The sequence below is a fragment of the Leptidea sinapis genome, chromosome 40 (genome assembly GCF_905404315.1).
Source record: "Leptidea sinapis chromosome 40, ilLepSina1.1, whole genome shotgun sequence".
NCBI classification, from domain to species: Eukaryota; Metazoa; Arthropoda; class Insecta; order Lepidoptera; family Pieridae; genus Leptidea; species Leptidea sinapis.
Genome location: NC_066304.1, coordinates 4,471,487 through 4,484,452, shown reverse-complemented (window position 1 = coordinate 4,484,452; position 12,966 = coordinate 4,471,487). Strand labels below are relative to the sequence as shown.

Sequence of the window (12,966 nt, the reverse complement as noted above, 5' to 3'; positions counted from 1 at the left end):
TTTTTTAATATATTTATTTAAAACGTTATAAATTTACATTAATATAACAGCAAACCAAAAATCACGAAGAGTGGCCAGATTGATATTGTCACTCCCTATATAAATTAATATTATTATTGTATTCTATTCAATTACTAATGGCAATGTTTCACACCGAAGCTTTCATGTCATTCATTCAATATAGTCGCCATCGACCCCTGTAAGGAAGTTTAGAAAACAATGAAATATATTATAATACATCTCTCAAATCAGGAACGAACAACAAGCAAAATGTACCCTCTGAACTCGGTGCTGCGACATTATTGAAATATAATTGGAATTTTTTTATTATTCAAACAAAACAAATCTTATAACTATATTTACAATACTACGACTACATAAAATTAAAACTATCATTACGTGGAAGCGTAACAAGAATACTGGCAGCATTACCGCGTTGGATAGCTAGGCTGATCCGTTGACCGAAATAGCTGCCAGCGCTTGGGTTTCCACAGTAGCCTTATTGAGGCGCGAAGATAGTAGTTTCAACATTCTCCGCGTCTCTGGGCCCCACGGGCCAAGTGTCTCGACACCAAACGGCACACAATATAATTGGAATCTCCCAAAAACTGAAACTCATTTTGGTACTTACTCATTTGGTACAAAAGTATTAATTAAAGTAAAGTAATCGTAAAATCTTTTCTTCTGTACTTATCGTAACGTATGCTACAAAGTACTGAATAGGTATTTTATTAAATCGCGTTACAACTTAAAGAATATTAAATCAGGTGGAGTCGTGCAAAATTAATTTGAGAGCTTTCACCGGAGACTTAACGGAAAGTATGAACTTTGTCAAGACTACACTGCATTTTAATTATGCCTGCTCTGAGAGATTTATTTAAATACAGGGAGATTTATAATTAACTACAAAAACACAATGTTAGGGATACTTAATCAATTATATTATATTTATTATACTTAACATAATTAACATTAGTTAGAATTGATCATTATGATGCATTGACGTAACCTAGACACCCGATCGCCTATTAAAAGATCGTCAAAAAAATCTCCGAGCGGGTTTATACATAAATTTATACAGATAACATTAAATCATTCATTGAAATTAACACCTTATTTCGTGGCAGTAATGTTCCAAGTCTATTGTATACGCTCATTAGGACGCCCGGACGCGAACACGAGGCATAAATATTTTGTTTTAGTAATTGAAATGTAATTATTTAGCAAAATTATTAAAAACTTCAAGTTAGTTACACAGTATTTTAAATTTAAAGGGGCACTTACCTGAAATACGACACTCTATCCTTTTTAAGTTTGGATATGTTGTTATTTGGATAGTTTTTCACTGACCACTTTGTCATTGCGTGGCGTTGTATTCAAAGCGCGGTCTAAACACATCTGAACGAAAACGAAATTGTAAGTCTAGGTCTTTATTGTACATCAATGTTATGATGTTGTATTTTTTTAAGAATAGAAGGACAAACGGAGGTACGAATAAGTTGGTGTATAGTGGTCACCATTGCTCATCATGTCTTCCAAAAAGAAAGGATCAAATAAAAAAGATAATTAAAACATTATCAACAGTACTACGTCGATCTGTATGGCTGATACGTAATATTTTATAACGGCTAGTCCCGCATCGTGCATTCATTTTACAAATTTACAAGTTTTTTTTTTAAATTGCTTAAGTAACTTTCTCAATTGTAAACAAACAGTACAGTGACGTAGGAGAGCTATGTCGAGTAAAAGAAGTGCTACTGACAGAGGTACCTACAGAAATTTAAGGTTCGTCAAGCAAGAATATAAATAATAAATTCAGTAGCCGAAGACGGGAAGCTGATACTCCATAGGGAGAGCTTACGCCTCTCTCTCCACAAGAGAAGGTCGCCTTCGATGAAAGCTAAGAGGGCACTTGCCCAAAGCCAACAGGTCAGGTCAGGTGGTGTTTAGTGGGTAGGCATATAGGCTTTACGTGAGTCTCACATAACCAACGCAGACTTCGGCTGCGTTGGTATGCATGAGCATTCACCACCTCCCTCCCGTCGTTATCCCGGAGGGTAGCCCTTTCCCTTTGTCTGGGCGCAAAAAGAAAAAAAAGACGATGTAAAAATGAAAAATTTTTGGAGTGGTTTGGTCATATAGGGATGGATTAAAGTACATCGCAACCGGCGCCTCTCGGGGTTACGTCCCAGCGCTCTTCCAACTAAGCCAACCTTCCGCATGCCGCATGTTCAGTCATACTTAGTATGTTTGTTCAACTCTTGTGTTGTGGCTACAGGATCTACTTTACAGTTGATAGCCTGCTCAACCCCAATAATTGCATATTAAGAAATTGAATGTCGCGTTTAAAAATTTAAATAGTTCAGCGATATCCCTCAGTTCTGGGACTAAATATACAAATTTAATTTGTGACTGGAATTAAATAACATTATCAATAAGCTAAATGAGGTCGGAACACGAATTTTACGTATTATTAAGATTCGGCAATAAATAAAGCACCCTTTTTAAATTTCTCTAACTTCTATTTAGTACCTATATTAATTAAAAGTTAAACATCATCAAAGGCAGTGTATTTATTTTCCATCAAAACGCTCAAATGTTTGCAAGCGTTCCCTTTGGCGGTGTTTTCAATTCACTTCCTATTTATAGCTGGTGTTGAGATCGTTATTGTTATTGGTTTAACGTTGGCAATTAATTTTGATATGAAAACAAACTGGGAATATTAAGCATGAAATAAAAATATTAATAAGTTAGAAATTTGTTGGTACTGTAATGTGATGCATTTTCTTAGAAGGCATAATCTAAGATAAAAAATAACGGCCGCTCTGGGCCGTTCTTCGGGCTTCTGAGTCGGACTCGCCCATGAAGGGTTTAGTAGCAGCAAAATTGTGGTTTACGATTTATGACATACTAAAAAAAGTACTTACTAGATCTCGTTCAAGCTAATTTTCGGTGGAAGTTTGCATGGTTATATATCTCATATTTTTTTTAGTTTTACCCCCTTATTCATAATAGTCTGCTAACTTAAAGCATTGTTAATTCGCACTCTGTCTTCTTCTATTGACCTAAATCAGAATGAGAAAAAACACTCCTTAGCGGCTGTTTAAAGTTAGCGGACCATTATGAATAAGGGGGTTATTATTCTCTTATTTCTTCTTTAGAAGTAACAGGGAGGGGACATTTTACAACTTTGGAAGTGTGTCTCGCGCAAACTATTAAGTTTAGAAAAAAATATATTTAGAAACCTCTATATCATTTTTCATATAACCATAGATACACGTATAGGTTTGATGAAAAAAAAATTTTGAGTTTCAGTTCTAAGTACCTATGGTGTTCCTCCTGGGGAAATTCCTGGGGAACCTCCAATTTTTTTTCCACTTTTGTGTGAAAATTCTTCTTAAAGCGGTTCACAGAATACATCTACTTAACAAGTTCTTATAGTTTCGGAAAAAAGTGGCTGTGACATACGGACGGACATATACACAGACATAACGAATCCATAAGGGTTTTTTGCCATTTGGATACGGAACCCTAAAAACATAGTACCTACGTAACTACGGCTTAAGGTGTGATGGCGCGGTAGTGTGCAGTATTAACAAAATAAGATGACCGGCGGTGATAGCGACAGTCTAGTATTTTTTTTATGGATTAGAAAGACAAACAAGCGAAAGGTCACCTGGTGTTAAGTGATCACCGCCGCCCACATTCTCTAGCAACACCAGAGGAATCTCCGGAGCGTTGCCGGCCTTTAAGGAAGGTGTACGCGCTTTTTTTGAAGGAACCAATGTCGTATCGTCCCGAAAACACCGCACAAGGAAGGTCATTCCACAGCTTTGTAGTACGTGAAAGAAAGCTCCTTGAAAACCGCATTGTGGAGGACCGCCACACATCCAAATGGTGGGGATGATATCCTAACTTGGGGCGTGTCGTGCGAAGGTGGAATTCGGTGGCAGGAATCAGGTTAAACAGCTCTTCGGAACACTCCCCATGATAAATGCGTTAAGTCTCATTTGCCCAGTAATATCACTAGCTACGGCGCCCTTCAGGCCGAAACACATTAATGCTTACACATTACTACTTCACGACAGAAATAGGCGCCGTTGTGGTACCCATTAGCTAGCCGGCATCCTGTGCAAAGAAGCCTCCCACTGGTAGATGATGTTTATAATGATATTTCTCACAGAATCTTAAAGAAAACTTCCAAATTGTCAAACCGGTTTTAGCTAAATGTTCACATAAATGCCTAAGACAAAATTATGGTGTACTAAAATGATTTAGGTTTGTTCTCGGAAGGATATTAGTGTTAGCCGGTTTCATCGCGGTTACCACTTATGTATCTTACACCCTCAACTTAAGAAGAACTTACATTAAACAACTTCTAAGTAACATCACTTTTACTTAAAACGTTTTAAATTTAGTTTTTATTGAAAAACATTTGTATGTACAATAACATTCGTTCTCAGTTAGATATTATGATGATTTCTTAGAAATTAACATTTATTTTTAACTCGTAACTATTACAATTTACAATTACAAGGCCGGCAACGTTCCTGTGATTCCTCTGGTGTTGCAAGAGAATGTGGGCGACGGTGATCACTTAACACCAGGTGACAGGTGATTAAACTTTTTTCAATAACTTTTTAGACGCTCGATTAAATTAAAAACTTAAAAGAAATGTTTGTGTATTTCGGGTGGAATGTGCCATTAATAAATTCCGACAAATCAACGACTCACCGGACAAAAAACACAAACATATGGATCGTGAAGGAAGAGCGCATTGCATGTTTCGGCCTCAGCTAATGAATACTCGAAGTAGTAACAAAACGGTCATATTCTACCCAAAATGGTGGAGCAATACCAATTTTCTCTATTAATTTGATTAAATTTGAATCTTTTATCAGTAGCGAGTACTAAATGGAATTCAATTAACTAATTACATTCCAAAAATAGTAACTTAAAAATAACAACATTCACCACAATACAGTATTATGTTCATTAACGAAATTATACGGGAACCGTTTGTTATATATATATATATAAATAAATCAAAATGACACTTCACAAAAGTTAAGCTTTAATGAGAAGAAGTGGTAAGAAACTCATTGCCACTATTTTTAATCTACATTTACCAGATATTTAGTTTCAGTATTTTACATTATATCTTATGCATGAATTTAAAGTGATACTACAAAATAACTCAAATAGGTAATTTGACTTACTTGTGTAGGTAAAAAAAATAAGTGATTAAGTAATTTAAAAAAACTCAAAAGAGTAACCAGTGCAGTAGATGTAAATAATAAAATACTATTGTAAATAGGTATAGGTATTGCAAATAACATTTTGTCCTCGAATTCTATTTGAAATCCGAACATGGTTCCAGTTGTAAATGACGAGCATAAGAAAAACTGTACAGCATTCAGGAGTGGGTTGGAGCTGTTTGTTTCGGTCAAGAGAGTAAACAACGGAGGCTACAATGCTACTTCCTCTCTTCATACGTTATGGCCGAGCCCGCGCGGCTGCGGCGCGCTAGAGTAACTACACGGGATTATTATTTATAATTAATTTAAAGTTACTGCAATTTTTTTTCAATAAATCAAGAATAGAAGAGATAATTTAAGAGAGAAGAAAACAAACGAGCGTACGGGTCACCTGATGTTAAGTGATCACCGCCGCCCACATTCTCCTGCAACACAAGTGGAATCTCAGGATCGTGGCCGGCCTTTAAAGAAATTGTACGCGATTTTTTTGAAAGTACCCATGTCGTATCATCCTGGAAACACCGTACAAGGATGCTCGTTCCACAGCTTCGTTGTACGTGGAAGAAAGTTCCTGCAAATTCGCTATCTTATCATGTCCTAATTGGCCGAAAAATGTCCTCCATTGACACCGGCTTCCTCCTAAGTTTGCCACAAGGACCGGTATTTTGGACTACTTTTTGCGATCTTTAGCAGCTTGGTTCACCTTGTCCAGGGAAACCTATGAGTCCACCACTCCAAAAGCTAAGCAAAGGCACAGCCTGTCTGTGTGCATTGAAATAAATTCAAAACAGGATTTTAAATTCACTGATTGAACGTCAAATTATATATGTATATACCACTTATTCCAAAAGAACTGGGAAGAACAGACGCAAGAAACCACAAAAGAAACTCGGCAGGACTCTTTTTTTAATAAATTTAGCCTATATAGCCTAGGTACTGTCCTTCCATTCCCAAGGTGTATTTAGAAAGTCATTTATTTTATATTAGGTAACTGTTACCACATAAACGTTTCTTACAATTCTTTTGAATTTCGCAAACCATTGGTTTTGTATGGTTTCTGATATCGGTCGAAAACAAATTTATCGAATACGGACGGGGGGACATTTTACTTAATATCTTGGCTTACTACAGCCAAAATAACTCCGACCAGAAGCAGAAAAAGAGAAGGCACCTCCTCTGAACGAAGTCTATATTCTACGGATTCGCATCAAGGGTTCATTCCACTGATGTATGAACGATGGTTTCTTTCTATGACAGAGTATGTGCTCTGTAGTAAGCGTTGACTGCAATATCCTATAGCATCCAAATGTCTGTTTATATTAAAACTAGTTATGCTGGTCATTTTTTGGTTTGCGAAAGGGTTACAGTTTACTGCCAGCAACTCTTTTAGTAAAGATACCAACAACGATTTCTCCCTAGGTAGTCCATTAATCTAGGGAGAAATCCAACACTGGATCCGCATATGGATGCGGCATCATTATCACACACCTTAGAATGTTTATGGCAAAGTCAAAGACTTGGAGTTTAATACTCAATTGCTCTTAAAGCGAAAATATATACAAATTGCACGTTTCGGCCCTAGCGTCAACCTATCTATCTACCTGCCTCCAACGGACTGACAAAAATTCACCATCGAAATAAATAAATAAGTACCGACTACTTACTATACCGCGTCCAGCACACTCCAACCAACTTTTATTCATTCTCAACATATTTTTTCCAACACGACTAGACAAATTTCGTTACACTCTTGCTTTGTAGTTCTGTAACTAGGTCAGTTTTAGAATCTCTATTTACATAATGATGAACGATAGTATTTGGAGTTTTCAACACATTTAAATATATTAAAATTACTTTTTGTGAAAAATTGTTTTGTAGATACACAAAATGATAGTTCATTACAGATATGTACCAACATGTCGATTATAATTTTTTTATCGTAAATAATTTTTCTCTTTTTACACAAAGTGAATTATTAGTAGTATTAGTAGGTAAGATAAATTTCTAATTGTTTGGTGTTTCTTCTATTTCTTTGAGTTGTGGATCTCGTTACAGTAAAGGCCTCGTCCATTAATAAAAAGCCTCATTTATTCCACAACTCTTTTTTTGATGGAATAAATGAGCCTTAATTATATTATTATTATAAATATGTTTTCACAATTTATAAAAGTACGCTGTTACTTTTCCTAACTGATTCTTTAACGCAAAGCCACATTGGTGCTTCAAACTACTATTCTTGAATAAAGGTTCTATATGACGTAAGTGAGCAATAAGTTGGGATATTTGGTAATTTCAAAACTAAGGGGATAAATTGTGTGATTATTTGGAAAACCAAACGTAGAATTTATGAAATTCCACATAATGCTTCTGCTTTGAATTTTTATAAAAAAGGAGACAATAAATAGATCAATATCGACTCCATAGCTTTGGAGATAAGACAGCTAAATGGAATGAAATAGCCCGATGAGTTTCTTGCGCCCGTTCGTCTCAGGTCTGAGGCAGCCTATTTTGAATGGGTTTTTTGGCGTTCAATAAGTGATTTTGAATCCTATTTTGAATAAAATTGTTGAATAGGGCGGTATTCGGACGCTACCGAGCGTACACCTTACTTTGGGATCGGGCGCACTAAGGCCGTATTCCGTAATACTTCAGGGTATGCTCGTAGATTGATCGGAAGACTCCATTAATTTGGTACAGATCGCAATTTATCCAGACTCTACGACCTGGTAGAGTCTTAAATAGGTGCGATTGTGAAGGGTAAAACCAGATTATTTGAATGTGTATATGCCACCAAGTTCGCAAACGATTTGAGTAACGCCATAGGTATAGTTCTAATATCCCCAAATTATACTTTCTCGCACTGGTATATCTCTAAAAAAATCTCTCTCTATAAAAAAAATTTCATCGTAAATTCCATGGACTAGTAAAAAAAGAAGGACTCCGCGCCATGATATTAGCAAGTGAAGCACCGTTATGCTAGTGTGTGTGCGGTTACGAGGTATACCAGTTACACAATTTTTTCTCCCGTAAATAATCATATATCCACAAATACTTTTATATTATTGTTTTTACACATTAACAACGCATGACGGCATTTTTAAAATATTTTGTTGCGACGCAAACTGATCTGTCACAGACGATGGCAAATTTTATTATGGCGGCCGATCGGCTTATATTAGTGTAAGTGTATGCGCGGCGCTATGTATTTACACGTTTACCGGCTTGTTTTGGTGCCTCACTGTTATGTAAGGTGATACGGAGTCCTTATTTTTTTACTTCGTCCGTGCGTAAATCCATGATATATTTTTTTTGTAAGTAAACGGCCAGCATGGAACATGCATAGCTGTGATTACAACATTTATACGATTCATCGCTGTTTCAGTTTAAACTTATTGTACTGGGGAGATTCACAAGCATCCGAATTACGATCCCGAAACGTGCACTACGCACTTCCATTATTGGCCAAGGTAGAGCGGTTATTAGCAGATTTATTTCCATATAATTATTTATATCGAACGGTACAGTCCGCGCTACTACGAACTGTCAAAATTATCACGCAAGAACTCTCTAAAACATTTTTTACCGATTTTGGTGTACAATATGAATTCAAATATTTATATTCAAAATAGGGATAACACTTATTGAAAGGTGATTTGTGAACGGTTGGCCGCGCGATGATCTAAATTTGCTTAATAGGCATAAAGGCAAATGACTTGATCGTCGATGATTAAAGCCGCTCTTCGTTGAATTCGGTCAAATGGAAGAAGCTGGTACTGGGGAGCGCCCCCCTAGAGGTGACAACAATACTCCATGTTAGGCCGAATTTTCGCCTTATATAGATGCAGGCGGTGGCTTGAAGTTGTACTGCCTTCTCTTCCAAGTCACCCCGAAACTGAACGTCGCTCGATATATCGACGCCGAGTATGCCGATACAAGCTGGTGGCAGTTAGAGATGTGATTCAAATCGGGAGACTATACGCGCTAACGGGAGGGATATACGAAAAAGGGGACTTTTTAAAGCCCAACACATGATTCACACGGTCCGGTAGGTGCCTTGCACCAATTGGTCCGGCATAGTTCTCAGTATGGTCCGTATGATACTAATAATAATTTTGTGCAATAGACAATGCGATATATCATCGAATATGGTCCGCTAGCGTACCGCATCCAATGGTTCCGCCGTACCAAATCCGATCATGTGATAAGGCTACTAGCGGTGAACCCACAAACTTGCGTGTTTATACTGTGTCTTTACTTTTGTATTTTAAATTATAATCAAAATCCAGAACTTAACGCTTTCTCGCAACCGGATTATACTATGGCCCGTGGGCGACCCACATCATGTTCTCATTCACAACTTGAGCAGTTGCTCTATCGATGTAAAAGTACGCGATAATGTTGCCAGTTTATTATTGACGGCTACGTATGCCACTACCAATATACCGTCAAGTAGGGTTCGAATACTTGGAAATTTGAGATTTAACTACAGAATTTGCGATATATGCTGTGTTTGGTAGTAAGGTATGTGCCCTTTCGAATTTGTAAGAATAAAATAATTCAAACAGATGGCTATAATTTGTTTTGTTACATTCTAAGATTATGTCTAAAAGTAACAGAGAACAAAAAACTACACAAAATATTCAAACACAATTAATAACAAAAATAAATATATTACTGTTTATTGTATTTGAGTAGAGTCATTGTCTTAGTTTTCGTTAATATGGAGTGTGTATATACTTCAACAGCTGTTTATTATTATACTATTTATACCTGTATATAGATGTGTATATAGACACATAGGTAATATTATTATGGTTGTTAGCACCACTCGTAAAACGGACGAACTTGGTAAATAATTGAGTTTTTGAAGATTTTATTGTATAATATTGTGATAGCAACACGATTTACATAAAGTCGATTACCTATCGAGCGAACGATGGGCCCGCAAAAATAACAAACATTACAAAATATACTGATGGAATCGCTGGCTCAGATAAGGTTTGTTTACCTGTCGATTACTGCATGTACGATAATACTGTTTCATTGTTGTTTGGCGCGTAACATGGCATTAAAATTTCATAAGGTTGTTTGGTAGGGAAGTACAAAAAACATAACATCTACATACTGATGAACTTCGTGCATGTGTGACATTGAAATTGGAAAGTTACGCAAGATTTTTCGAGTGTTTCCATCGCACGTTCCTACTTCCTAGACTAATGACAATACCGGTCCTTCACCATGTAACAAGCCGACAAAAAGCCGGAATGCCGTGTTTAAAGACGGTCCCCTTACCTCTGTAGCTCGTACATTTCCAGCGAGGGCCACACAAAAGAGCCATATGTATATTCTTAAATGCATCACAACAGATTTGAAAGCCTCGGCCACAGTTGCACTACACTAACACGGCACAAAACAATTTGCTGTTATGTTATACCACAACACTTAATTCACGGTCACAACAACGCGAAATTCGACATGCGTCTCGTCGATGAGTTATTCGTAAACTGAGAGCAGCTTGGTGCTTGCTTCACGACGTAGCGTGTTCCGGGCGACTCGCAGCTAATTTCATTCATGTGGGCCTTCCCTGCATTGCTCGGTCGTTCGCCCGAATGGTCGATGAAGCTCTATTTCGCGTCACGCATTTCAATTTATTACATTCACTCTCACTATCTACCACTCGCTTACCTGAAAAAGCAACTTTAAGTGTATTGTAGAACAGGATTAATTGCCATAACGTTCATTACAACACAACTCTGGATACAACAGAGGAATGGGTTTATTCTATAATTGTGAGGGTCGGACAGAAATACTCGCAAGTATTTGGAGAGGCGCGCGTCGTCTTAAGTCTTAAAACATTTGGTGCACACAATCAATACTATGTCAGCACAAATTACCTAATCAGTCATAATATTGTGTAATATTGTAACAATGGGTGGGTCGTTTGCACCTACATAGCATATGCTTAAATGTAAATTGGTGTGTTGGATATACAGATTGTAATCATTAAGTGTGATCAGGCGATTATTCCGTAACTATGTCAAATAACAAAAAAAATTCACTAGGTACCTATATATAGAAAGTACGTTACGTTTTTTTTTTATGACAATAAGGGACGAGACGAGTGACAGTGTCTGGAGTGCCGTTCAGAATTCTTGAAAATCCCAAAAAATCTTAGCGGCACTACAATTGTGCTTGTCACCTATTCAGTGAAATGACGTCAATAACTTTCAGACTTGCCTTACTCAAAAAGCCAACTATACGATTAATTAATAATATTCAGAGGATAAAGTAGTACGGAAATAATATGCAAAATGTACTGTAATTTGCATTATATAGATTCGCTTAGTTGGCTTGTTGTTATCATGTGTATGCTACATGCTCACTAAGATGGCGTTCCTTGCGGCGTCGTCGTGTGCCGGGTCGTTTCCGCCTCAAATACGTGCGAAGGGAACGGTGGCTGGTCCATGCGTCTACTCGTGAATGGATGCTGCTTGTGGTGCCCGGTCGACCGACTGTTATACATGAAAAATCAGTGTATTTGTTAGATGTAATTATAACAGTAATCACGACCATCATGTTCACGAAGCATCCTCACACAAACATTGAATTCAAACTCTAGAGGTTGATGTATCCAATATAGGGTAATTTATATTTATACAGTTTATTCTTTACTACTTTTTTTTTTGATATTTGGTATTCAAAACGCTTTTAACTAACACAATTCATATATTGGATGCAGCACCTTACAAACTAATTTGATTTAATACAGCCTTTGTAAAATACTCTATTTATTTATTTATTTTATTAGAAAAACACAAACAGATATACAAATACATGTGCAGAAAATAAGTTATATTCAAATTCAAATTCAAATATTTTTATTCAAAATAGGATTTATAATCACTTATTGAACGTCAAAATCTACCACCCATTCAAAAGAGACTGCCTCAGACCTGAGAAGAATGGGCGCAAAAGTATAAGAATTATAATACATGTATTCTAAACCACGTGTTCCGCTGATTTTTAACAATATTGCGTTATCTACGCTTAATACTACTAATGCTTTAAAATTAAGATTAAAAATAATATTTATAAGTAATAGTGACATATATACATATAAAATATTTTAAAAATAAAATAAAAATAATATAATCAAAGATATATAATAATAATATATACCTATAGGTACATATTATAATAATACACTAAAATATATATTATACCTACTATCTATATTATACACATTTACCTATATATATATACATATATACACATTTTAGGAGCCTGTGAATTTTGTATTCGTCTTCTTGCTTTTTTCTTAATATACTTATAACCTGGGATTTAAATGTGGACTGCTTGTCATGAAAAATATCTAAATGAGTGAAGTATTCTATTGATTGAAATGAGTGGCCGTTGAGTTTCTTGTATGTTCTTCTCACTAGCTCTACTTTTTTCAAATCATATATGGTAGAGTCGGTAATTTAAAAAAATATTTGTAGTGATGATTCAAAAGCGCTTAATTTAAGCCTAATTGAATTAAGTTTATTTGACTTTTTAAAAATCAAACAATTTTTTATATTCAAAATTTTGATGTTAAACACTGCCATACATTGCCATGAGATTAGGAGAACTGTTTTATTTTCCTTTTTTTAAACATTATTTTAGCTTAGTAGGTAGGTACTCATATTAAATGAAACTGTTTATTAAC

At 36.0% G+C, this 12,966-nt stretch overlaps 1 protein-coding gene across 2 annotated transcripts in view; it reads right to left on the bottom strand.

The window, feature by feature from the left end:
- Positions 1-10,933, bottom strand: part of LOC126976422 (syndecan) — a 319,751-nt gene extending 308,818 nt beyond the window's left edge. The window contains exon 1 of one of the 2 annotated variants that reach the window (XM_050824746.1): positions 10,551-10,933. In XM_050824746.1, coding sequence (XP_050680703.1) covers positions 10,551-10,616 — 66 coding nt within the window. In that variant the 5' untranslated portion in view covers positions 10,617-10,933. The remainder of the gene's footprint in view (positions 1-10,550) is intronic. The other variant, XM_050824745.1, reaches the window with a different exon arrangement.
- Positions 10,934-12,966: the final 2,033 nt, after the last annotated feature.